Below are 26,890 nucleotides of genomic sequence, written 5' to 3'. Positions count from 1 at the left end.
ACCTCCCGAGCAAAATGGCGCCCTCCTATAATTCACTTCTGCTCAAGATGGTGGCGCCGTGTAGTGCACGGTGGGACGTAAAATAAGACCTCATGGTCTCCTCCGCCGCGCAACATAATTCGGCAACACCTTACAAATACATTCCGAAACCAACACGCCCGAATATTTAAAAAAGGCTCCTCACGGCTGGGGCATGAGGTCTAAGAAGCGGAAGAGAGAAAGTGCACGCCCCATTCCCGTACGGATCGCCTAGCGTCTTCACTATCCCTACGTGGCTCAGCGCGAACCCGGCCCTTTCCGCTTGGTGGCTTGGAGGGCAGCGGAGAGGGAGCGTAATTTCGTGGGCGCAACTGTGAGTAACGGTGGGCAATGTGAAAAATACGGTATTAAATTGTAAAAATAAACTGTGCTCAGGTAAACTATTAAACCCTAACATTTCCTTGCGCGCGGGGGGCGGGGGCAACTCTTCCCTCAAGAGATTGATGCTCTGATGGTTTTGGTTGAGGAACTCCATGCCGGGAAAGACTTAGTCCACCCAGGACTAAGGCAGGAATGGGTTACGGAGCGGAAAACCGGGGATGGAGGAAAAATCAGTCTGTGGGCTGCTGGACAGTAGCCCGCTCCCGCCTAGGCAAGAGCGCGGAGAGCTCTCGCAGAAACTGAAAGGCCCCAAGAGGAAGGACCTCCGGGTTCTGACTTCTCCGTACTCGGGCCAAACCACTCACAGAAAGGTGAGGGGTTTGCGGGTCCAGGCGTGCCCAAGTATTTCATTCCTGTTTGTAACATGTATTATTTTCTCATTGTGAAATGAGAGTGGGAATAATAGTACCTACCTCACATGGTGTGGAGAGTAAATGGGTTAAGATAGGTAAAACGCCCAGAAAAATGCCTGGCAGAGTAAACGCACGCAACTTAGTGAGCACCTCTTGGGTACCAGACCCTATTTTAGGTCTTGGGAATACAGTGAACAAGATAAAACGTACCTGTTTCTTTGTTGCTTTTTGAGTTTACATACGATGGGATGGAGAGGAGAGAGCTCGAGGGGGAGATTTTAACAAAGACAGGAAGATGTGGGAGAAAGCCCTGAGAATTTATGGGGGGATAATGTTCCAATCGGAGGGAAGAGTCAGTGCAAAAGTACAGAGCTGGAGCGTTGGAGGCCGTGGGGACCAAAACAATGAGAGGGAGGTGGGGGGCAGTTGACTGAGGGCCTCGCAGTCTGGGGGAAGGACCTTGGAAAGCCGAGCTAGAACGCGTGCCTTTGGGAAAAAAAGGCAAGGGGCAATGGCAAAGCTGCTGTGGGTTATGGCCACTCAAGTGTGCGAAGAAGGCCAGAATCCATCCCTTGAGAGCAGCTACTCTCCTGGTCCCTTGCAGACCCCTGCCTTCCTCCGCAGCCACGCTGGGCTCCTCCATAGCCTAACGACTGTCCTTTAAAGCTTCCAGGCTTGTACATCACCTGCCTCCATGGCGCCCCCACCTGGCTATCCTGTCGCTTTTCCAACACTGAACTCTACCCCCCCCCCCCACGTGTTTTGTTTCTCCTGTGGTCGTGGTAGACCCTTGCGTTTACTCACCCCAGTATCCAGCTCGCTGCCCATGACTCCCGCCGTGCCTGCGCCCTACTGGGCGCTCAGCACAGTGGAGAGGTTAGCGATTCTTTGTCATCTCAGTGTGGAATGTGGGATGTGTTGCCCAGCATCTCCTCTCTGCCCTCGAGAACACTGGCTCCTCCACCTCCTACCTCCACTCTCCAAAGACACCATCACTCAATCACATTATTAAATTTTTTCCCCTCGAGAAACCTCATTCGGCTCTCTGTTTCTTGAACTTTGCCCCGGGTGCCCCTGTGGAATCCGCGTCCTTGAGGTAGGCCACCAGGAGACTAGGTTCAAAAGGAGCCATCCAGGTCCTTCACACCGGCTCAAAGATGGGACCTTTCTGTAACATAGGCTCTTTTCCAGAAGCCTCCCAGATAAGCCCTGCCCTCCCGGGTTCCCCAGCCCACCTCTGCCCAGCCCCTCCCAAGTCCTCTTTGCCCTGCCTCTGGGCCGAGACCCTTGAAGGTGCCTTTCCTCCCCACACTTGTCTCTACTCTTGAGACGTTCTCGCAGCGCCGCCTCCTATGGGGCCAAGGAGGGAATTCAGGTTTTGCCCTGGAGCCCACCAGGACTAAGCCAGTGATGCCAGTGGAGGAGAGAGAGAAATGGGATGTAGTGGAATTTCCTGTTGACCAGAGACCCTGCAGGATTCAGGCTTTCCACTTCAGAGTTTTCCTCCAACCACCACCTGGCCTATCCTTTCTTGGAGGGTAGGCCAGCAGGCCATAATGCCACTGAAAGACAATCTTTAGCCGAAGGAGGCCTTGCCCCAACCCTGGGGACGCTGGGGACCTCTGGCAGTAGCTCCGGCGGGGGCGGGGGTGGTGGTGGTGGAGCAGCCTTTCCTGCCCAGCCCCAGCTGCAGTTGAGTCCCATCCACGCCCACTTCCCTCAAGGGCGTCCGTGGCTTCCTGCTGGGCATCCAGGTCCTCGCCTGGCCCGGTTAGGGTCCACCTGGTCTCCTCACTCCTCTCAAGTAGGAATCTGTAGGTTCACTCTCAGTTAGCAAAGGGAGCCTGGCCTTTGGGAAAAAGGGACATAGAGTGATGTCCCTCCGCTGCTGGATAGTTTGAGAATCAGCTGTGCCTTTCACAACGAAGTATACTAACTACTCTAGCCAGGTTCGGCCGGGCCTCCAGCCCTCTTCCTTCTCACCCAGGGCATCTTTTCTCCAACTTCAGGGAGGTGGAAGCCTGCTCTCACCAGCCCTTTGGGGAAAATTCAGCTCTCCTCCAAGCCATCTTCTCACTTCTCCAGGCTGCCCACGCCCTATAGGCAAAACTGGTCCTGGCCCCGAGTTTAGTGTTGTCTCACCCACTTATCATCTGAGCCCCTGGGCTGCCCCATCTTTCCCGTCCTGACGGGCACCACTCCATTCCACACAAGGTACGAATCCCACGGAAGAAATTGGAGAGGCTCTTCTAAGGAAGTCTGTCTCACTATTCCTTTTCTGAAGGGAGCCCCCAGGACCCACACAGCTGGAAAGAGCCCCTTAGGCTTCTTGCCAGAGGCCCGTGATCTCCGGGAGCAGAGGCCTCCATCCCCTCCTGCCAGCATTCAAGAGGTGAGAGAGGTCCTCCCTTGAATGCTGAGGTGAGGGCTTCTGTAGGTGCTGGGTAAGGGATGGAGGGAAAGGTGTGTGGCCAGGACCAGAGGGCCTGCTGACTGCCAGCCCTGAGCAGGCAGTTTCCCTTCATCATTTTACTGTCCTTCTGCGGATTCAGTGTGGTTGGCTCTGGCATGCCCCATGCTCTGTTGCTGTGACTACATTGGCCCTCCCTTGCTCCTCCAACTCATCCGTTCTCTCCCACACAGAACACACACTGTTCTTCTGCCTGGAAGGCCCACCGTGTCTAACCCCCCTTTTCTTAGTTAAATCTAAGCTTCCTTCAGGTCTCAGCTCCGGTTGCTACATCTGGGAAGCGCTCTGTGACCCTCAGATGTAGGTGAGGCTCCTTTATTTCATGCTGTCATAGTGGTGGTGCAGTGTTTGTTGGGTCTCATTTAAATTCTGCCACCGTCTCCTCTGAGTGCCCTAAGGACAGGGACTAGGCTGTTTCTGCTCACATGTTGCATTCCCAGCACCTGGTAGAGGCTTTGGTATGAGGAAGATTCTAATCACGGTGGCCAGCCTCACAGGCTGAGTAGTTAGGGGCAAGTAGTTAAAGGGAGGGGCGCTCCAGGCAGAGGGATCAGCTTGGGGGACGAGGTGTGCAAGTGGTTTGCATGCACAGGTTTGGGAGTGATGGTTTCAAGAAGGAAAGTAGAGTGAAATCCAAGGTGGGCAGGGAACCCTAGTGCTTTTGTCCTGAAGCCCAGGACAGTCTCTTTAGGATTATCTCATCCCTCTCCTGCCTAGCCTTGATTTTACTGAAAGGCATCTGTAGTCAGAGTGAAGGCTAGGTCGGAGGAGTAAGACTAGAAACAAGTAGAGTTCAGAAGCTGGACAGGAGGGTCTCCTAGAGGATCATGAGAGTCTTACAAAGGAGAGGACAGAGGACTTAACCAAAGGCCTTATGAGTGAGGGGTTGACCATCTCTTCCAATCCATCTCTACCCTGTTTCCTTTACTCCAGGGTCTAGACTCGGGTTCTGAATACAGAAGCTATTTAATGATTGAGGCCTAAAGAATTAAGTTCAAAAAGGCTGGAGATAAGGAAATGTGAGACTGTAATTATAGGTTCTGTTCCATTCTTCCTAGTGAGAGGTGGGGATGTGGCATTAAATCAATGCTGGGAACAGATCTTACAAAGAAATCACATGCCATTTTTTAATGTCTCTTGAAAAAGATTCCTTGTCCATCTTAGCCAGTAATCTGAGGTCTAACAGTCGCCTAGAAAGCTGCTAAGGCATTCTATTGGGTCTTCCCTGCGAGAGGGACTGTGGGATTCCCCAGGGCTTGGGTGCTTTAGCAGATGTGCAGAATCAGAGGCTATGAAAGTGGGCATGATCTGGTCAGGTGTATTCCAGGCAGGACTATAAGAAATGCCAGCAGAAGGCAAGCTTCTTGCTTTGTTAAAGGATTTAAAGCAGCATTAGGTGGTAGGGAGAGACAAAAGGTGACCCAAGGTGCCTGTTCTCAGCTTTTTACCAGGAAGAGGATTTCATATGAACCAGGGTCAGGAGATTATGTTGAAATGGAACATTGAGGCTAGCTAGCTCACTACAAGATATGACAGCTGAGGAGACAGGCCTCAGCTCTCATAACCCTTCCCTGCTCACACCTGGGTTAGACAGCCAGCACCTGCTGAGAAATTCCATCCTTTGCTACAGAGGGAGAGAAGGGATTTTATGTGCCTAGGAAATGGTAGACAAAAAAGGGGGTGTGACCTCCAGGGATCCTCTTGCAGGCCACCTGGATCCCCATTTATCTTTGCAGGGTCCCTGCTAGATGCCAAGTGGAATTTTCAACCAGAAGGCTCTGACCAACTCTGGATCTGAATCCTTTAGGATGGGAGAAAAGGCAAGGAAGGCCTAAGCATGAACCTCAGTTAGTGAGATAGATATGGAGGAATGAACCTCCCTGTTCTTTAAGGCTATATCTAATTCAAATCCCTGAGGTATCCATTTCCCCCCTTTTTGGAAGGCGGATAGTTGGGGAGAAGGGTAGCAGGTCTCCTAGTAACAGGAGCCTTGTGGCATCTCCTCCTATACTTCCCACATGCACAGATGAGCTGTTTCCCCAAGCCCCAGATTCTCATACTGTACCTCTGAGGACTCTGGTTTGTGGGCAAACACTATCATTAAAAGTTAAATTTATCATTACCTTTAGCTCTCACAGTCTCCTCTTCAGCCCTGTTATTCTTAGAACCTCTCACTTCATCTTCTCTCATTAACACTGCCACCGGAAACTGCTTTCCCTTCCAGGACTCCAAGACCTCCTCACCACCTTCTGTCAGGATCTAGTGTGAAAGGAGAAAGGGAAGAACCTACTTACCTGCTTAAACACTAGGTTCTGCCCCTCATCCCATTTTCAAAAAGTCAGGCATGAAATAAAACCTTATTTATACTTACACTCCTGTTTTGAGGTTCTAGCCCCAGCTCTTTTTGGGAAGAGGGTAATGGGGGTTTTTTTAGCTGCTTTTCACTAGAGTTCTCCCCTGTCACATCTCTTACATGTGATCCACACGGATCACAATTGTAACCGGCTCAAGGCCATTTTGGTCAGATTAAAAAAAAAAAAGAGAGCTGCCTTTTCTCCTTTTATACCTAAAAATATCACCTTACAGCCATCTCTCTCCTGACTGAGAAAAGAAAGTTGTCTTACTTCGCCTTTTTCTTCTTCCCTTTGGACTTTAGTACTCCTGAAGGTCCTAGGAAGGACCAGAATTCAACCTGCCTTTTTTGTATAGAACTGTACAGTTCAACATGATTTGACAGCCACTAGCCATATATGACTATTTAAATTAAAAACAATGAAAAATTCGGTTCCTGAGTTGCACTTGCCACGTTTCAAGAGCTCAAGTCATATGTAGCCAGTGGTACCTCTACTATATTGCATAGCACAGATTTAGAACACTTCCATCATTGCAGAAAGTCCTTTTAGAGCTGGTATAGAGGGCTAGTGTCCCTGTCTCCCCCTTTTTGTAATCCTGTTTTATCAGTCAATAAATATTTGTGCTAACTTCACTGTTACAGGATAGCTTTCAAAGGTGGTCAGGGATTAGGGGTGGCAAACAGCATAGAATCTCTTGGTCCTATAAAGGTTTCAGAAGGGATGGCATAGGGACCAGAGTTTGATGGCCAATCTGAGGAGGAGCCTCAGATTTTAAGGAAGTGCTTTAAGGGCTGATGTTATATAATATGTATCAGCCCAGGGCTTCTCCCACTCTGACAGGAACAGAGAGCCTCTGGTCTTATCTATAAGTTCTGTATAATACTTAAAAAAACAAAATAAACAATTGCCCTATGGCCCTGCTGAAACTAAGGAATAGCTGAAGTGATTGCGTTTTCTTGCTAATTGTTTCTAGATCTCAATTTCATATACAGCTTTATCTGTTTTAGCCTTTGATGGCAGTGATATAGACAGCTCTAATGTTTACAAAAGGCCTGTTGACCCTGCCACCTGTATGCCAAGAGCTGGGAGAAGTGGGGGTCATATCAATTAATCCACTGATGCTAAGGCTACATTTAATAAAATTCCAGATAGGTGAGGCTGTTCTTCCACTGAACACTTTTGAACACCTGTGCTAGGCACTGGCTATAGGGCCTAAGTGAGGCTAGTCATGGCACGTCCATAGATCTGACCACTATTCCCTGAGACTAGACAAGTGGTTCTCAACCAGGGATGCTTTCGCACCACCCCTCCCCAAGACATTTGGCAAGGTCTGGAGACATTTGTGGTTGTCACAATGGTGGAGGAGTGCTCCATACATCTAGTGGGTAGAGTCCACGGATGCTACTAAGCATCCTTGAATGCACAGGACATCCCCCACGCCCCAAAGCAAAGAACTATCTCACTCAAAATGTCAAGAGTGCTGAGGTTGAGAAACCCTGGTCTAGACCACAACATGGATCAGTTCTTCGTGCCAAGACTAATCATGCGGTCCAGGGTCAGAAGGATAGTAAGTGAGGCTAACAAGTGTCTGATAAATTGGGAAAGAAAACAATTAGGAGTCAGTGCAACAGTGACCTCCATAAAGATGAAGGGCAGGTATAACTGGAGTGTGTTTAACTGCACTAGAATGCTAAGAGCTAAGGTCATGGTGCAATTGGAGTTCAGGATTTCAGATGTGTAGCAAGTCTGTGTGAAGATGAGGTGCAGGGTACAGCCACAGGAGTAGAGAGGAGCAAGTTTAAACAGTCTGTCTTGTGATACAGCAGTCAACAGCTGAACCTAGTAGGGAAGACATTCAATAAGCAGATGAGCGTCTGGTGCATGTAGATATATATCAGTTTTTCTCAATGTTTTTGTAACCCACACCTTTACTTTCCATATACATTAACATCTCACATTCTCTCTCCCTCGGTGTTATTTAAAATTTCAAAATTAAGTTTCATGATTAAAATTAATCAAAGCAATGGTAATTTTGGAAGGCAAAATTTTTTTCAGATGATGTAATAACCATGTCACTATTAAGCCTTAACTTTTCTTTCCTGGATGGTGTAGAAGATGCAACAAAACACTCTTGCAGTGTTTTCTCCCACAGTTAGTTATACCAAAAAAAAAAAAGCTTTTAAGATATAAGGAGAAAATGGAATAACGAATGGATTAAAGTCTGAAAGTTTCTAGTCAAAACAATCAGACTTTGAGTTCCACAAACTCCTCCTGAAGTTTTTCCAGTGAGGATTGAACATCAGTGTGAAACATTCTTCCCAAAAGCTACCGCAGGTAGGTTTCAAGAACAAGGTCAAGAACACATCACCCAAAATAGTTTTAGATTCCCTTCCTTCCTTCCTTTTCCTTCCTTCCTTTTCTTTCCTTCCTTCCTTCTCTCTTTCTTCCTTTCCTGGAAATAACATTCATCTATCCCATTCTCTAAAGATTGGCCAAGAAAATTAAGACATTTTAAGCATGAGTTTGCTATCTGTAGCTAGATTTTTGGCAAGTACTTAAAGTATTTCGTAATGAGCAGTGATGTTGGTGTTTGCCCCCTGACATTTCAGGGTCAATGTATTTTAAGCCTCAACGTGTTAAATTATGCTTGAAGTTTTAATTTTTGAAGTTTTTTTTTTTTTTTGCGGTACGCGGGCCTCTCACTGTTGTGGCCTCTCCCGTTGCGGAGCACAGGCTCCGGACGCGCAGGCTCAGCGTCCATGGCGCACGGGCCCAGCCACTCCGCGGCATGTGGGATCTTCCCGGACCAGGGCACGAGCCCGTGTCCCCTGCATCGGCAGGTGGACTCCCAACCACTGCGCCACCAGGGAAGCCCAATTTTTGAAGTTTTAAAGTACAGATTCTTTATCACAGGTGTCCCAAAATCAGTTCTGTCCATAAATTCAGCTGAACTAAGTTCTTTGACAACCAAGGAACCTCAGTATATGACAGAAAACACTCTCAACAGCATTCAGATCTTCGAAAACCAAGGCAAACTGGGATCAAATGTACTATTTTTCACAACAGTTATGCTGACAGCAAGGCTTAAGATTTCCAGTAGATTATGGGCAGACTGATGGAAGTCGATGCTTGATGGTGACTGCTGCAGTACATCTTTCTTTCTTTCTTTCAAAATAAATTTATTTATTTATGGCTGTGTTGGGTCTTTGTTGCTGTGCAGGGCCTTCTCTAGTTGCGGTGAGCGGGGGCTACTCTTCTTCATTGTGGTGTGCAGGTTTCTCACTGCGGTGGCTTCTCTTGTTGCAGAGCACAGGCTCTAGGCGCACGGGCTTCAGTAGTTGTGGCATGCGGGCTCAGTAGTTGTGGTTCATGGGCTCTAGAGCGCAGGCTCAGTAGTTGTGGCGCACGGGCTTAGTTGCTCTGCAGCATGTGGGATCTCCCTGGACCAGGGCTCGAACCCATGTTCCCTGCATTGGCAGGCGGATTCTTAGCCACTGCGCCACCAGGGAAGCCCTGCAGTACATCTTGAATGCCAGTTTTCTTGAATTTTTGACAAAGACCCATATCTAAAACATGTCATTGCTGTAGCACTACCAACATATACTCCTATAATTTTTTTCTTCCAAGTTCATTTCATACAACTTCAAAAATATTGTCTTTAGTGCTCGCTTAGTGAAAATAGCACATCCACAGTTTTTAAAGCCTTATTCTGAACATAAACAAAGCACAATTTTCTTCATCAGTAGATTAATCTCAACTAATAGCAAAGAAGGATGAGCTGTTTTTTTTAAAACCTGACGTTTGATATGCTCAGTCAATGAATTCAGAGTTCAGACGCAGAAATCGATGAAGAAATTCTGGAATTCCTCAATTTCCTCTCAAAGTTGTGGCAGCATTCGGAATGCAAGGTTTCACAAGTTTCTCCATTTTTTTCTCCTTTGCAATTAAAAGGGCTATTTAATAGTAAGCTTTCATTGCCTTTGAAGATTCCTGTTAATATTCCAATACTGTCCAGTCTTAAAACTGCAGAGAATTGTGCTCTGCAGAATACTGTTTTTAGTGGCATAACTTTAACAGTGTTTGGCATGTGTCACTGCCCAACACTTTCAGATAACTCAGCTGAAGAAGTTGACCCTATCTTCTGCATAATACATGAATCCATACTTGATAAAAGCCTCAAAAAATTTTTGGCTGCCATCTATAGCTACCTCAAAGGACAAAACAGAAAAACAAGGAGTACTGATGATGGAAGCATCTGGTCCCTCTTGCAGAGCGATGAATGACTTTATCAGCGGCAGCTGGGTGGCAGGGCAATTACAGGCATCCAGTTATGCCTGAGCCTCAACAAGTGAAATCTTTGTTCATTTTCTTTTTATACACCCGTCTGCCGCCTAAAACCTGACACCATTTAATGGTGCCCTTGGTCAATCTAAATGATCTTATTTTCATAATCCTCTGATTCTAGCTTGAAGAGTCAAGACGAACTCTAACTCATGGGATGGACAAAATGGAAGATGTAAATAAGTAAACTTTTCAGAGCTAAAAAGCCTCTTCTTATACAAAATTAAACTTTAAGGAATAGCAGTATAAATGGCACCATATCCACAACAAACATCTCTGGGTATCCAACTAGTTATACACCCCACTGACAATAGGCCTTACGCTGAATGATTCTTGCTCCATCTTTGTATTCCCACCAGCCAAGGAGTTCTTTCCAATTTATTTCTTATATTATGAAAAATTAAATCTTTTTTCTTTTTAACATTATAATACTAAATATGATTTTATAAATGATAACTCTCCCCATACCCTGCAATGCTGATATAATGCGTGAAGGGAGGGGGAGAGAATGCCTTTCTTTTCTATTCCTGAAAATCACTGACCTATTCCTTGAGTCTGTGAGTAACAACTCCCGACTCATAGCCCCTAAAGCTAAAAAAGCTTGATCACCTCCAAAGTAAGATTAAAATCTTGTTGAATTAGTAGCCGACAAGAGAGAATTTAACGTAACCAGAACTATGTGGTGGCTGATGTATAGCATATTAAATAAACCATTATATAAAAATAGTTCTGGGCTTCCCTGGTGGCGCAGTGGTTGAGAGTCCGCCTGCCGATGCAGGGGATGCGTGTTCGTGCCCTGGTCCTGGAAGATCCCACATGCCGCAGAGCGGCTGGGCCCATGAGCCATGGACGCTGAGCCTGCGCGTCTGGAGCCTGTGCTCCGCAACGGGAGAGGCCACAACAGTAAGAGGCCCGCGTACCGCAAAAAAAAAAAAAAAAAAGTTCCATATAATGCTAACTATTGTGAGAGTTTTGTATACTATGATTCTAAATCATGCTACTGTAAGGTGCATGTTTACCAATGAAAGGAAGTAACAAAACTATAAACTGTATAAAGAATGAAGGACTATGTCAGTTAATATCAGTTTACACATAGCCTACATAATTTTTACGTCTTCAGTGTAACTCCTATGTTTGGTAACACCATCAACCTAAGTTCTGGTATATGTTTGAAAATAAGTTTTATTTTTTAAAAAAATATTACATATTTTGAAAGGGATTATCTCCTATTTGTTTAACTTGGTTTTGCTGTTTATACTTACTAAGGTGCTTTATAAATAACTTCTGAGGTTTCAAATGAGTGTTAGCTGGTCTCCCCAGATGAAAAGACCACCTCTTTTCTCTTGTCTAAATTGGCTTTCAATTAAAATTTTGGTTTCAAAATCCTTTCTAGAGAATCCTAGCAGAGGAATGAAAGGTTACCTCCTCTCCTCAGCTTCAATGTACCAAAACCCAGAAATATAGGACATAGTTTCTTCTATAAGCAAACTTAATTATTACCCTGGGGGGAAAGCATGGTAGTAGGGTTTATTCTTAAATCATATTAATATGATGGAACTAGCAGTGGTTTGTAGTGAAGATTTGAGTCTTAACTGTGCACTTGCCAATAGTTACTGTGAAATAGGGGGTGATGATATTATCTAATATGTAATGCCTGTAGGGCAGTGTTCTGTTTTGTGTTTTGAAACCAAGTATACACCTGTGTACATATAATTTAAAAGTTTCATAAAACAATACTTACTGTGCTCCCATGCACTCTGATATTTTCTCTTCTGTTTCATTTAAAAATAATGCTGGGCATAATCCATTTATTTTAAGACCCACTAATTGGTCAAAATCTATGGTTTGAAAGTCACTGCTGTAGAAGAACATGAGGAAATACATTTTATAAACTGTAAAGCACTACTAAGACGTGAGCAGTTGCTGTTGATTATAAGACTTTTATGGACTTGAAGGCAACCTCTCCCTCCTTGGGTACTGCTAGGAGTCACATCCATCTAGGCTTCTTGACAGTATTCATGCTGTCATTGAGACAATTTTCTAATACTCAGATCAGGCCTAGAAAGCAAGGTATTAACCAAATCAGAACCCAAAGAAATGAAAGGAAACTAGAGGAAAGTCAAACTAAAGAAACATTTGTTCAGCGCTTTATGGTTTATAAAATACTTTCACATATATGATCTCTTTTAATCTTAACAAGCCTAAGGGAAAAGTAAAGCTAAGAGGTTGAGACTTGCCCAAGATTAGACAGTAAATTGCAGAGCTAGGTCATCTGATCCTAAATCCTTAACTTCTTCCACTCTGATAAAATACCAGGTAAGGAAAGTGATCAGGCCAAGAGGTTTATTCTGAACCATCAAAGATGTTTATGTCCTCTGCCTTTCTCTACAGGGAAAATGGGCCCTACTGAAGGTGGGAAAGTGACCCCAGACTTTGGGAGGGTGGGTGTGTCCAGTTGCTCTATTAGTCCAGGAATCACACCTGGATTTTTGGTCTAACCAGTATTAGTCCTCTGTTTTGATACTGCTTGTGCTGACGTCCTGAATGTCTGTTATCTACAAGTACTGTGGCTTTCCATTCCTATGTATTAAGGTCCCTGAGTCTTGGTCAGGTATAGACTCAGGACTCACATCAGAGGGAAATTAAGTACTGGGGGTGGGGGGGGGGTCTGTCACTTATACCCCCTTATACTTCGGTAGATTGAAAGGGAGTAACAACAGTGGTCAGCTCCCAGTTACTGTCTTTTGTCAGTTTCCTCTGGGGAAGCCAGTCAGCCTCAGCCAATGTCTCCTTCGTCCACATATACCCATCTCTCTCCACCCTGTGCCCCATCTGTCACAGAAGAAGAGGCTCAACTGCCAAGTCCCCAGCTCCCCTGGTTTCTCCTCCACTCCCTTCAAATCCCCACATTCCCTCATGCCGCTCACCTGGTACTCATGAACCACTTCCTCCGTTGGCACCACGCTGTGCTGTTTTTGGCTCCTGGATTCTCGACACACCACACAGACGGCCTCTTTGTCCACCTCACAGAATAGTTTCAGAGCTTCTTGGTGTTTGGAGCAGATGCCCTGATCATTCCCCTGGCTCCCTCGATTAGGAGTGGGGCACATCTGGCGAATTATCTGGACCGTGTTGGCCAGCTGCAAGTTGAGACGAAAGCTGCGACGCGTAAAGCTCTTTTGGCATTGGGGGCAGATGAACTGCCGTGGAGGGGTCGGGGGAGGAGGCGGGTGAGTGTCAGGATACAGCTCTTGGTCGTCCTCATCGTATTCTTCCAATATCTCCTCTTCTGGGTAGACGTCAGTTCTCAGGTCATGTCTCACGCCTCCCAGGTAAGAGTCCGTATCCTCCTCTTCTTCTTCCTGGTCCCACACATAATCCACGTTGTCCCAATCTCTTACGCCACCGTCACCGTCCCAGAGTTCATCATCCTCTTGGTCCTGGCACAACTCCTCGTCAGCATTCCCCTGGTATAAAACCTCTCGAATGGAGTTGCCACATCCACCGATGGCCCCCACCGCCTCGCCGTCCTCCTCCCATTCACCTTCCTCTTCGTCCCTGACTTCCTTATCATCTTCCTTGCCCCACAGCTGCGTCACACTCCCTTGGCAGAAGTTATGCCCGCAGCCAATGGATACGGGATCCTTGAAGTAATCCAGGCAGACGGCACACACCGCTTCCTCCTGAAGGGTCTGCGAGGCGTTGGGAGCAGCGGCATAGCCAGCCATCTTAACGCGCTGCCGGTTCGTATGGATGCGTCCGCTCACAGCTGAGAAGCGGGGGACACACCTGCAGGCCTGCCTCCAAGCGACGCTGGTGATCCAAAGCTGTCCCCAACCCTGCTCTGCCTACTCGGGCCCTCAGAGAAGCCTTGCGCCCCTCTCTCAGACTCTCCCCAGCTTTAAGCGCGAAAGCCCGAGGCCCGAACTCACAGCTGCCCTCGGAAGGCAGTGGGGGCGGAACCAGCTGCGGCCCCCACCTCCCTTTGAGACTCAGCGTGCAAACTAGGATCCCTTCACGTTTCTCGCCTCCCTTCCGGTTTGCCTGACCTGGCGGCTTCCGCCTCAGAAGCCGGCACTCCTCACCCCGCCAGAGGTGACCGAAAATGATGTAGGCGCGTTAGCCCACACTCGGGAGGGGGCGGACTGGGCGGACGGAGGGCCACCTCTCTATGGTTTCCCCCGGAAACCGGAGACACGACCCCCGGAAACCCCTGCAGCCCATCCAGCCGCCCCAGACAGGAAAGAGGGCCTGGTCAGAATGGGTGGAGGCGGCGAGAGAATCAGTTTAAGCCACTGAGCGCTCTAATCAGCCAGATGCAGAGGGTCCAACAGCCGCTCAGGAAAGCCCGTCCCCAGATGGACCCAAAAGGGTAGGGACTGCGGTGGCTGACCTCTGGTACTCTCGTGCACTTCCGGCCCCTCTGCCCAGAGGCCTTTGTGGTAGGGAGGATTCTGTCTGCACTGCTGCAGCGCTCGAGGGCGTGGTCTGTAGCAACCTGGCGGGATCGAGCTCACTGCGCAGTTGGGTGGCGGTGAGATCAAAGAATCTCGCGTGAAGACTTGGGTGCTTCCAACTTTCCTCAGACCAATTCACCCCTTTCTTGCTTTCTGCCCTCAGCAGGCACCAGCTTCGCCTGTGGATCTTTTTACCTCCATTTATAATCCTTCCATTCACCATCCACTCACCATGCATGCATGCATCCACCCACCCAAATAACCATTCATTTTTCATCCATCCCTCTATCTCTCCATCCATCCATCATAGGCATGCATAACCCATCCATCCATTTATCCATCCATTTTCATCTATCCACGTTATAGGAACAAAAAAATGAGTAAGGCATGATTGTTCTTTCAAGGAGTATAGAGTTATACGCGAGCGGTCATCCTTCACCCAACGTTCACAAGGTTTATTTTTTTCTTTTTTTAACTTGACCCTCAGTAAGAATTACATTGCAAGTACTGATCCAATACAGACTTGCACATATATGACAGAAACAAAATTGGGGGAAATTGTTCTTTTCCTTAGGGCGTTCAAGTCACTCCGATATGTTCTGTTCTACTTCATTAAGATGCTGTTCAACACCCGTTGGAGTGATTGCACCCCTCAATAATTGGTCACTTTGGTTTGAGGAACTCCACCTGCCCTAATGGAAACTTCAACGAGCCCTGGATCCCTTCCTTTCCCTCTCTGGGCCCAAGCTTGGACTCTTAAGTCCCACAGAGCAAGAATGGTAAACGTGCTATTCAACATTGTACACATAGCTCCTCTGTCATAGTGCTGAACATACAGCAGGTACTCCCTACATATCTGCTGAGTAAATAAATGGAACCCAACAAATTGCTACCATCAAGTCCTGCTGGTTTTTATCTCCTCAGATCTAGGTCTTCTCTATCTCTGTTCCTTCCAGCCTACATCTGACCCCATAGCTTCCAAATGGACAAGAAGTTTCCTGAAGGGTCACTTGGCCTCATTTTAAGTCCATCTTTCAGCCACCAGTACCATTCACCTGAGATGAAAATCTGACACTCAAGCCAAGTTGTTGCCTCTATGTCTTTGGGCATGTTGTTCACTCACCTAGAAGGCTCTCACCTCACTGCTTCACTTGGACATAATCCCTAATTAACCTTCAGGTCTCTGCCCAGGCATAATCTCCTGAAGGAGACTCTTCCCTGAGGCTGGCACCAGGCTATGTTCACATCCCAACTCTGTCACTCTCTGTATGACCTTGGATTAGTTTCTTAACCTCCCTGTGCTTCAGTTTCCCTATCTGCAACATAAAGATGATAGTAGCACACACGTCATGGGTTGTTGTGAAGTTGGATTAATTGTAAAATGGTTTGAACAGTGCCCACTGCAGTTATCTTTTTATCCTCATCACCTGCCACTATATTCCTTTCCTGTAGTAGATAAGCCTTAGAAGAAACTCTCCCTTATCTCCTATTCTCTCCCACTTTGAGTAGGGTCAAGTGATTTGAACGCTGAGGGGAAAAATAATACGCCATCTGTCATCCTAGGTTTTTTTTTTCTTCCTGGCCACAGTGCTCGGGATCTTAGTTCCCTGGCCAGGGATCGAACCCGTGCCCCCTGTAGTAGAAGCTCGGAGTCCTAACCACTGGACCGCCAGGGAATTCCCTGTCATGCTAGTGGTTCTGAGAGCCTTTTGTCTGGAGAGGGAGGGAGTTGAAACCCAGGTCTGACCTGCCTAAGGTGGGACACCTATTGGTGGTGTTTGTTAGAAAACTAGCAAGTAAACTCCCATATACAATCTGGGAACCATCCTGGAGGTCATGACTGACCCTGAGAAGCCACGGGGAAAATATGAGCCATGAGAACTGGAACTGAGTTTCAAGGCTGGAATACTTCCCCATCTCTGAATGCAGGTTCTCCCCTACACATGGAAGCGGGTGGGCAAAGAGCTGGGGAGCAGACCAAGGGAAGAGGGGGCTGCTTATAAAAGTTTCTGCTTGCCCCAGGGAGCAGAGCCCCGGTGGGAAGGAGAGCTGGAGAAAGAGCAAGGGGGAATGGGTGGAAGAAGATGGTGAGAGAAGGCTTGTGGGATCATCCTGAAGGAACTGTCGAGACTTAAAAGGAACATAGAATGGACACTCATTATCAAGAATACCTAGGTGAATAAAGACCTGTAAAGTTCAATACCTATTTTATCTTCTTTTTCCTCTGAATTACGTCTCCTCAAATCCGAGTGACAGCTGGGAGAGGGGCTTTGTTTAGATTCCCTCCGGCTGTGAGGCTTAGCTGTTATTTATGCGGGTATACGGGAGGCTTGGTTTTAAGCCCTCTTGCAAATTCCGCATCCTCGGCAACGAGGCACACTCTTCTATTCATAGGAAGACTGCTAGCCTTCTCCTGAACTCAGTTGGGAGCTGTGGGCTGTTGGCGTAGACCATTTGGCACACACAGGGCCTCAGGTGCCATTGTCCCAGGGGCACTGGGAAAACAGCTGCAGCGGAGGGCACTCAGGAACGAGGGCTCAGCAATGGTGGTGGCTGCCAGTGCGTTTTTCTCAGGACTCTGATTTCAGAAAATGTATCCATGGAAACTTACATCAGCCTTTTCAGGCTGAAGAACCCCACACAACTGCAGATGATTAAATTCCAGTTTATGGTGAGGAGGCAGGTACTTGTCACACAGACACTGGGGACCACTTATCAGAGAGGCAGTCTAGCACGGGCTTGGTCACACAGGGGTTGGCAAATCTGGCCCTCGGTTTCTTTTTGTGAGGCCCAAGAGCAAGGAACAATTTTTAAATTTTAAAGGGGTTGTAAAAATAGAAAACAAAGGTGAATATTAGGACAGAGACTGTATATGGCCACAAAAGTCCAAAATATCTACTATCTGACACTTTACAGGAAAAGTTTACTGACCCCTGTGCTAGGAGGCTGGAATGGAGGACCTCCAGAATGCCTTCTGATGTTACAATTCTGGTTTGTTGCTCCCCTCTGGGTTCAAGACGCGGGCTCGTCCCCAGCATCCTAGCCCTCTCTCCTCCCAGTCAGATTCCAGAGGTCCTGGCTGGACAGAGTGAGTATGACCAGTGGGTCAGCCTTGCTTTTCCTTAAACTCAGGCCCAGCTTCTCCTCTGCCCCTGCTGCAGTGCAGATAGCTCTGGCTTCCTGGGTCTCTTCCCTGTCCTGGCTCTGTCACTGTGGAGCAAACGTGCCTGGAGGGGCTAGGAAATTAGAGGAGAAAAAAACGACCAGCCCAGGGCTGGGCCTTCCGGTTGGCCTTTGTCGTATGTTCCCATCTGGCCAGGCCCTGGCTCCCTGGATACGTCCTGCATTATTCATCATGGTACTCATGGCAGGGATGGCCAGGTCTCCAGGGTTCTGGAAGGCCTTGGGGGAGGGCAGGCATGGCTGGGACAGTGAGGGTAACTGGGGGAGTGAGGCTGCATCGAAGATGGCTTGTAAGAAAGGCTTGCCATTCGGCGAGTTTGGATTCTAATGGCATTCACTGAATACCCATGATTCATTATTATTCATTCATGAATTCCTTCATTCATTTGACACATAATCACAAAGCACCAGGCCACACTGAGCAGCCAGAGATTCTGCTCTGAATGTAGTGGACCCTGAAAAGTTGTGGTTTGGGACAGGACTCCTGAGTTGAGTGGTCAGCATGTGAGATTTGTGCAAAGGGGGGTGCAGAGGATATCAGGGTGGCCTGAGGCCTTGAAGTCTGGACTCTGCCCACAGGGTGAGCGAGGGGTGGGTCTTCGGGTGGAGATCCCACAATTCTGAGCCCCAGCCAGCCCGGTCTGGCTGACAGAGGGAAGCAGTTCCCAGGAGAGGTCTGTGGCAGTACCCTCAGGACGCAAAGTCAGTGCCCTGCTGACAAGTTTCTCACCTGGTAGGGGTGGCTGAGGAAGGAACCCAGGAGAGAGGCTGGCAACCTGGCTGGTCCAGTTGGGCCCATAGCCCCGGACTTTGGTTGAAACCACTGACAAGCTGCTACTAAGCAGAGAAACAAAAATGAGGGTGGAGTAAAGCCTGGGTTAGGGGAAACGGCCATGCTCTCTGGGCCTGTTCCTTCCTCTGTGGAATCAGACTCAGGACCCCTAGGTTCACTTCCTACCTGGCTGGCGGGTGCTAGTTGAAGCATCTGCCTTTGCTTCCGTTTTTGCAGGTGCACCAGACTTAGACCAATCTGTGTTGGGGAGGGGGTGGGAGGTAAGAGAGAGACACACTTGAGAGAGCTCACAGCCTGGACAGGAAGGACTCTAATGTGAGAGGCCTCAAGACCTCAGCAGAGGGGAGTCGCATGACGGGGTGGGGTAGTTAGTGAGAGTGTCAAATTATCAGGGGCTCCTAGAGATGCTTTAGCATCCCTTTAGGTCTTAAATCTCTTATTTTTTATTTTTATATACTTTTTGGTTCTTTCCCCTAAAATGTATTTTATGGTTCCACGGGCAAAACACTGAACTAGCCTCTAAGGGAAATATGATTAAAACAAAATTAAGTTGCAGTTGCTCAGTTGCCGAGGATCTCATAACCCAGTTATGGAGCAGACACTTCCGGAACGTCAGGACGGTGGCGCCATTGGCAGCATAAAGGCTGGTAGGTTCTGCCTGGGGTGCGAAGTTGCGGTGAGGGCTGCTTCAGCAGGGAAGGGTTAGTAGGACTCAGGAAGGGGGAGGAAGGGCCCCCAGGCCAGGGTAGGCATAGCGGCTGTCCCTTCACCTCAGGCACTTCCGTCTACCAGTCCCCTGGTCCCGGAGCTCCAGGTCTTCTTGCAGATGTCGTGTTCTGGTGAGAAGGCAGGAGGCTGAGTGGACAGAGGGTGAGGAAAGCCAGCAGGAAAAGGCCGCGAGGCGCAAAAACTAGGGTTTGCTGATGGATATCCAGGACAGATATTGACCGCTTGGCCTTTGCCCGCTGGTAGTTTCTAAACCAAGTAGCCAGTGAGGCTAATGGAAGAGCGAAATGACTGTAGCCTTTGGGTGGCAGGTGCCTGGGGCCCTGCTACTGTCCTGTAGGGGCTGTTGTGGGACTGTTCCAGTCCATGGCCTCTCTGCCCCTTTTCCTCATCTGGAGGGATGGTCCTATAATCCCGCGGCCCCAGAGGTATTCAGGGTCCTAGACACAGAGAAGCACAGAACTGGACGGGAACTTCCGGCCCATTCTGCCCAGGGCTTGCACTTATAGAAGCCGGACCCTCTATCTAAGGCTCCCTGAATATTCAATGCCCTTGCGTCAAAGAAGCCATGCAAATTGCCAGTCTAAGGTCTACACTTGGCTGGGCAGGACCAAAGCTGAGGAGGTGGGTCTGGGAGGTGTGTAGAGGAGCGTGAAGCCTTGGCGATATGTGTAGGGTACAGAAAGGTGACACAGCTGTACCAATTCAAAGAGAGAATGACTGGCCAGAAGCCTCCTCCAATCTGCTTCTCCCCAAACACACTCTGCCTCTACCCCTTTCCCAGGGAAGAATGTTTCACTTCTGCTCAGGAGGACCTAAGTGCATCCAGGGCTGAGGGAACCTTGAGGGTCCACCTGGGCACTTGTGCCTCCTATCTGTAGGGGCCAGACCTGCCCCGTTTCCTAACTTGTCTCACCAGTCAGACAACTGTAAAAATAAAACATGTTTATTGCTGCAAAACCTTATTAATACAGGTCCATAATCTCTTACCCGAAACCCTTAGGGCCAGATGTATTTCAGAATTTAGAATTCTTTGGGCTTTAGAAAGCTACCCAGGTATGGATGCTGAATATTACATAATACTACCAGAGGGGTCTGGGGTGACGCCCCATAATCCCCCAGATCAATATTTCTGTGGAAAATTGTGAAAAGGTGCACTAGAAGAATAAATGAGCATGAATAACACTTTTTTTGGGGGCCACACCGCACGACATATGGGATCTTAGTTTCCCGACCAGGGATCCAACCCACGCCCCCTGCAGTGGAAGCACAGAACCTGACTTCACTTTAAGGTTTTTTGTTTGTTTTTCCTCCCACCTCTCTCCCAGATCAGTTTTTTTTTTTTTTAGTTTTAGTTTAATATTTATTTATTTATTTTTGGCTGCGTTGGGTCTTAGTTGCGGCACACGGGATCTTTCCTCGTGGCACACAGGCTTCTCTCTAGTTGTGGTGGGCAGGTTCCAGAGCGAGCAGACTCAGTAGTTGTGGTGCACAGGCTCTCTAATTGTGGCACACGGTCTCAGTAGTTGTGGCTCATGGGCTTAGTTGCCCCGCGGCATGTGGAATCTTCGTTCCCCGACCGGGAATTGAGCCTATGTCCCCTGCATTGGAAGGCAGATCCTTAACCACTGGACCACCAGGAAAGTCCCCCAGGTCAAGTTATGATGACAAAGTTAGGAAGAAACTTCTGGCTTTTGGCGTTTTTTTTGGATTTCAGAATTGCAGATAAGGGATTGCAGACCTATACTTGCTTGCCTATTTACAGAACAGCACAGTTGTCATTGAGACTTTTGGTGCAGTGGCCAGACTACCTGGCCTCACATCCCAGCTCTGGCATGAACCAGCTGCGGGACCCTGGGCCTCAGTTTCCTCACCTGCAGCACAGGAGTATTAATTCTCCCGCACAGGTGTGCTTTGAGGATTAAACAGCTTAGTATACAGTACAGTGCTCAGAACCCTTCTTAGTATGTGGTTTGCTCAGCATATATGGAACATGACAACATCACTGAGAAAGACAGACATTTAAGACACGTCTTCAGGACAATCTGATAATTACAAGCTCACTGCTGAGGTCCTGCAGGCCACCAGGGCAGGCTGAATCTTTTTCTAGTATTACAGTCGTTCACATCCTCAGGCTTGGAGCCTCCCAGGGCTGCAGACACGGAGGTTTCAAAAGTCCCCACAGGAGGCTCTGTCACACCTTGGGGTCAGCTGAAGGGGAGGCAGAGGGTGCCCTGGGAGGGGTCTGGCCTTGTGTCCTTTGTGAGCACTCCCTCTCTCTGCCAGGGCTCTGGAGTCCCAGCCCCTTAGCACATCAAATGGCCGTGAGACTGGATTCTTGTTCACAGAGGAGACATGGGGTTTCTGGTCCACTGAAGATGCAAAGGTGAGGCTGGGCCTTCTCCAGACATATCCTTCACAAGCATTTCCACAGGACACAGCGAAAAGGGGTCTTTCCCTTATTTAACAGTAACACGTGCTTATTGCAAAAATTCAAATCATTCAAAAGGACAGGAAATAATGGAAAATATGGCCTGTGTTGTTTCTCATCCTCCAACTGCCTGGGACCAACGAACAGGCCCCCAGGCACCTGTCTCTCTGAGCTTCTCCTCATATACACAAGGACACCCACATACCACATACACACTCACCCTCACATACACCCTATATCCTCTCACCCTCACACATACACACCCACACACCCTCACATACACATGTTCCCACCCTTGCCGCCTCCCCTACACCCTCACAGCCCCAACACTCGAATCTTCCCAAAAGCGGATCAGACATACATAAAAGAACACGCTTATAAATGAGGCAGGCATTCAGCCATTTCTTGCTGACGCTAGCAGGTGCATGAAGGATGCTGCCCCTGTAACTCTTTGACTATTGTTCTGGTTCTTCCCTGACTGCCCAGACCCTTGGTTTTCACGTTCGGGAAGTGGGAATGAGAATAACATAGCCAAACTCTCACAGGGTGCCTGAGAAGCTCAAGTGGGATTTACACTTAACATGAAACCATTCTGCAAACTGTCAAGTGTAAAACAATCTGAGGAATTACTACTGCCCTTCTCCTCGTCCCCGGAACAGGAAATAATTAGACTTTTAAAAGGACTTCAGGAAGATGGCAAAGCCATCCTAGTGGCACAGACCACTTGTAACAAGACTGTTAGGGGTGAGGACGCCTCAGTTTCGGGGTGGGGTGGGCCCTTCACAGTCAGATTTCATACCAGCCAGCCAGTGCCGGGGGCCTTCAGGTCCCCAAACACCCCACAAAACACCTCCTTGATCTGTGACGGTGACCTTCAGTCAGCAGATGAGTGGAGTAGCCCCTGCTCTTGCTGGGCTTTGGGAATTATGGGGGTCCTCTCCACCTGCAGGGAGAAAGGAGGGAGGTGACCCCGGCTCCGGGATGGTGGGATGGGGCAGGAGGCTGAGGCCAGGGAAAGCACCCACCCCATGCCCCGCCCCCATCCTGAGTTCCAAGGCATCCCCGCCATGCTTGAGAACACCTGGGGCTTCCTCTCCCCAACCGGTCCACCCCACAGTCACCTGAGGCTTGCTCGTAAGATTCCTTATTTCTGGCTGTGGGGAAAGAGAACACAAGAGAGGAGGTGGGTGGTGTGTCCCCACCTTCTCCCTCCCGCTCCCGCTCTGGGCCCTTCCCAAAGTCAGGCCCAGTGGTGTCCCCTGACTGTGGGATCTGCAGGGTCCTCGGGGTGGTGTGCAGCTGTGGGGTGGGGACGTTTGGGCTTTTCCACAGGTGGGGGACAGGGGGCAGGACCTCAGCAGTAGTTGCTGCTCCCCAGGAGGGAACAGTTCTAGCTGCAGGGATGGGAGCACAGCATTCTTCCCCATAAGGCTGGACCAGCCAGAGGGCCTCCCACTCCTTTGTTTCTTCCCCACCTACCTTGAATGCACTTGGTCAAGGTCACACCACCAACAACCACCAGCAAGACCAGGATGAGGGAGATAACCACAGCAGTAAGTCCAGGATGAGAGGACTCTAAGAAAAGACAGAGAAAAGGGGCCCCCCCACCCCCAGTCCATGGGACTGTCTCCAGGTGCCCTGGGCCCTCCCCAGCCCCTCCTCACCCGCTCCGGGCCAAGCCCCAGCTCCTCACCCCAGGACACAGTGAGCGTGTGGTTCAGGCTGGAGTGCTGCACGCGGCAGGTGTACTGGGCCTTCTTCCCCGCCGGCACCCACACAGCCGCCCACGTCTGATAGGTGCCGTCCCCACTGGGGCGTGTCTCCGCACACTCGGAGTCCAGTTCCTTCTCCCCCAGCCACCAGCTCAGCAAGATGTTGTGTGGATAGAAGCCCAGGGCCCAGCACCTCAGGATGGTGCCGCCATCCTTGGCCGAGTGCTCTGTTATCCGCACTGTGGGTGGCTCTGCAGGGAGAGGGGGAGCGAGGAAGGCTGCTGAGTGCCTGCGCTCTGCCCATCCCTCATGCTTAATCCCGGGCTCCTCCCGCATCCTCCAGGGTGGAGGACAAGGAAATAGGGACAGGGTCTCTCTCCGGGGAAGGCACCCAATTACTGCTGCAAGCAGGGACAACCCACTGCCCACCATTCCAGAAGGGCACTGTCCCGGGAACTTCCATGAGGGGGATATGACCTCCTGCCCCCAACCTCCAAGGAGGGTCCTGGGTGGGGCTGTTGGGCCCTAGACTGACCCTCCCCCTTCTCCCTACAGAGACTCTAGGGTTTTCTCAGAGGCTTGACATACTTCCCCCTGTGACTTCCTGCATACAGGAGGTGCCTAATAAGACTTTGTTAAGTGAGGGCAAGAAGGATGATACTTCTCTGACCCTACAATGAGAATGGTTATGACTGTGGGCTCCGGAGCTGGACATCCTGGCCATGAAGCCCAGTCTGACTCTGGTCCACAGCCCTCTGCCAGCGCTCAGGGCCTTCCTTCATCATTCCTTCCGCTCAGAGTTCGAGTTCCAAATGACGTAATTCAGGGGTGATAGTTCATTTTCTGTATCCACTTCCCTGGTCCACGGGATGCCCAAGCATTTGGTCAAACATCCTTCTGGGTGTGTGATGGTGTTTCTGGGTGGTATTAACATTTGAATCAGTGGACTCAGTAAAGCAGATTGCCTTCTGCAATGTGCGTGAGCCCATTCACTGAGCTGAAGATCTGAACGGGACAAGGAGGCTGAGTAATAGGGAGCTCCTCTAGCCTGACTACTGAGCTGGAACACGGGTCTCTCCTGCCTTGAGACTCAAAAAATGAAACACTGGGCTTCCCTGGTGGCGCAGTGGTTGAGAGTCCGCCTGCCAATGCAGGAGACGTGGGTTCGTGCCCCGGTCTGGGAAGATCCCACATGCCGCGGAGCGGCTGGGCCCGTGAGCCATGGCCACTGAGCCTGCGCGTCCGGAGCCTGAGCTCCGCAACGGGAGAGGCCACAACAGTGAGAAGCCCGCGTACCGCAAAAAAAAAAAAAAAAGAAAAGAAACACTGACTCTTCTTGGGTCTCGAACTTTCCAGCATTCGGACTGGAACTACACATTGGTTCTCCCGGTTCTCAGGCCTTTGGTCTCAGACTGGAACTGCAACATCAGCTCTTCCTGGGTCTCCAGCTTCCTGACCGCAGATCTTGGACCTTCTCTACCTTCATAGTCATGTGACCCAACTCCTTAGAACACATCTCTTTTTTCCTCTCTCTATGCATCCTGTGGGTTCTGTTTCTGTGGAGAATCCTGACTAATCTACCAGGTGAAGGACAGAAGACAACACCTGGTGCTGAATGAGAGTTCCACACTACTTATTTAACGCACACCAATATGTTTGCTTTGGGGAGGCAGCAGGTATTATTACCATCCTCATGATACTGATGAGGAAACTGAGGCACAGAGAGGGCAAGTAACTTGCCCAAGGTCACACAGCCAGCAAATCCTGGAGCTGAGCTGTGTATCTAGAGGCTAGGCTCCAGTGCCTGAGCCCTGAACCACCACGCTCTGCTCTCATAATCACATCTTCTGCTCCTGATGTTACCTGTCCTGTCCTCCCTTTGAGGAATATCCTCCCCATTACCTCTGATTCACATCCCACTGCTCAATCACCAGACATCACGGTGTGCTGGGTGCTCTGATCAGCCCCACCCCCAGCAGCTTCCCTGACCACCACAGCCGCGAGGCTTTCACCCTCGGCACCCCAAAGCACCCACCTTCCCTAGTGTCCATCCCAGCCCTTGTGTCTCCAGCCCTGCTGACTGGGTTCAGGAGAAGTTTGCGATGTACCTGGAGTCCGGGGAGCATGTTTAGCATGAGGGGTATGAGGGAGGAGACGGGCAGAGGGCTTCAGTTTCCCTGGCAGTCCCCAGTGGTCCAGGGAGTGGTGAGGGATGCAGACCCTGGGGCCTGGGGTCTGTTTCCCAAGGAGCAGAGCCAAAGGATGTTAAACCCCAAAAGGATTTTATGAGCACCTAGTTTAACCCACTCGCTCTGTAGATGAACAAAATGAGGCCCAGAATAAGGGGGTTTATTCTCCAAGACCACACTGGGACAGGGGAGGCTCCACAACTCCCCACTCCACCTCACTTGAAGGCCTGTGGTCTGGGCTTTCTTCCTCCTCTGCAGGAAAAAGCTGTTGGCTAGCTGGCCATCTTTCTGGGTCCCAGTGGGCTTGTCTGAGCCAGGGGGACACTGCCTGCTTCCTCACCCCCCCCCACCCAAAGGCTTCTCTGTCAAATGGGATGGCTCTCGACAATGGGAGCATGGGGCCATTCTGCATTGCCACAGGGTGGGCCTTACCTCTCCGGCTGAATCTCTGGCCTCCCAGCTCCAGGTATCTGTGCAGAGAGGCAAGGCAGGGGCCTTCCAGGTAGGCCTTGTCGTACTCTGCGTAGCAGCGCTCTGTCTCCCACCAGTGCTTGGTCCGTATGGCCACGGGCTCAGCTGACACCCAGCTCAGGGTTTCCAGGTCCAGCGACAGGTGGTCCTGCCCATCGTAGCCAAACTGCCAGAAGCCCCTGTAGCGGCCGTCTTCCTGGATCTCACAGCCGAACATGCGCTGAGTACTGTGCATCCCTGTGTGTGCAGGTGAGAAGACTTTGGTTAGTGGTGGCCGGGGGTGTCAAGTCCCTGAGAGGCACGGAGAAGCCCACCACCCAGAGGGGACTCCAAAGGGTGGAGGGACAGGGTGTCAGCATTTAAAAAACAAAAACTGGGGCTTCCCTGTGGCGCAGTGGTTAAAAATCCGTCCGCTAATGCAGGGGACACGGGTTCTAGCCCTGGTCTGGGAAGATCCCACGTGCCATGGAGCAACTAAGCCCGTGCACCACAACTATTGAGCCTGCACTCCAGAGCCCGTGAGCCACAACTACTGAAGCCCGTGCGCCTAGAGCCCGTGCTCTGCAACAAGAGAAGCCACCGCAGTGAGAAGCCCGCGCACCGCAGCGAAGAGTAGCCCCCGCTCGCCACAACTAGAGAAAGCCCACGTGCAGAACTGAAGACCCAATGCAGCCAAAAATAAATAAATAAAATAAATAAGTTTATTAAAAAAAATCTCCCAAGTAATTTTGATAAGCAGCCTGGGCTGAGAAACCTGCTGGGCCTCTCATGTGGGATGAACACTCAAGTTCATATTTAGACACATCCTTATTTCATATCCCACACTACTTATGGGTGTATAATGTCCTCAGTGCTAAGACTACGTCATGCCATGCTTATCCCGGGGGCCCTGGGCTGGTGCACAGCCCTTCCCACGCTCAGTCCTTTACATCTACTCTTTCTTTTTTTTTGCGATACGCGGGCCTCTCACTGCTGTGGCCTCTCCCGTTG

The 26,890-nt window shown here is 49.5% G+C and overlaps 2 protein-coding genes and 1 long non-coding RNA gene across 4 annotated transcripts in view; 1 reads left to right on the top strand and 2 right to left on the bottom strand.

Moving 5' to 3' along the window:
• Positions 1-40: 40 nt before the first annotated feature.
• Positions 41-25,992, top strand: LOC113608341 (uncharacterized). The gene is made up of 3 exons (XR_003428311.1): positions 41-362; positions 13,529-17,483; positions 25,978-25,992. It is a non-coding gene; the product is annotated as an uncharacterized LOC113608341 (long non-coding RNA).
• TRIM52 (tripartite motif containing 52) lies at positions 9,068-13,684 on the bottom strand. The gene is made up of 2 exons (XM_027084471.1): positions 12,866-13,684; positions 9,068-9,533 (listed from the first exon to the last, which is right to left on the bottom strand). The coding sequence occupies exons 1-2, from the start codon at positions 13,664-13,666 to the stop codon at positions 9,465-9,467; spliced, it is 870 nt and encodes a 289-aa protein (XP_026940272.1). The 5' UTR covers positions 13,667-13,684; the 3' UTR covers positions 9,068-9,464.
• Positions 21,239-26,890, bottom strand: part of LOC113608336 (H-2 class I histocompatibility antigen, Q10 alpha chain-like) — a 74,122-nt gene continuing 68,470 nt past the window's right edge. For both annotated transcript variants that reach the window (XM_027084467.1, XM_027084468.1), the window contains exons 4-8: positions 25,862-26,137; positions 23,222-23,491; positions 23,008-23,103; positions 22,650-22,682; positions 21,239-22,471 (exon numbers count right to left, since the gene is read on the bottom strand). In XM_027084467.1, coding sequence (XP_026940268.1) covers positions 22,407-22,471; positions 22,650-22,682; positions 23,008-23,103; positions 23,222-23,491; positions 25,862-26,137 — 740 coding nt within the window. In that variant the 3' untranslated portion in view covers positions 21,239-22,406. The remainder of the gene's footprint in view (positions 22,472-22,649; positions 22,683-23,007; positions 23,104-23,221; positions 23,492-25,861; positions 26,138-26,890) is intronic.

This window comes from Aethalodelphis obliquidens, unplaced genomic scaffold, assembly GCF_003676395.1.
Source record: "Aethalodelphis obliquidens isolate GAN/ISIS:26980383/991018 unplaced genomic scaffold, ASM367639v1 scaffold53, whole genome shotgun sequence".
Lineage (NCBI taxonomy): Eukaryota > Metazoa > Chordata > Mammalia > Artiodactyla > Delphinidae > Aethalodelphis > Aethalodelphis obliquidens.
Note: the sequence above shows the minus strand (reverse complement) of the source record. Positions and strands in the feature narration are given on the sequence as shown.

Bases quoted from the DNA above. Each gene is read 5' to 3' on its own strand.
- TRIM52 (XM_027084471.1), bottom strand. From the start codon at position 13,666: ATGGCTGGCTATGCCGCTGCTCCCAACGCCTCGCAGACCCTTCAGGAG. The intron at 9,534-12,865 runs GTGAGCGGCATG...TTAATTGCAAAG, and splicing joins AAGTGGTTCATGAGTACCAG to GAGAAAAAAATGGAGAAACT.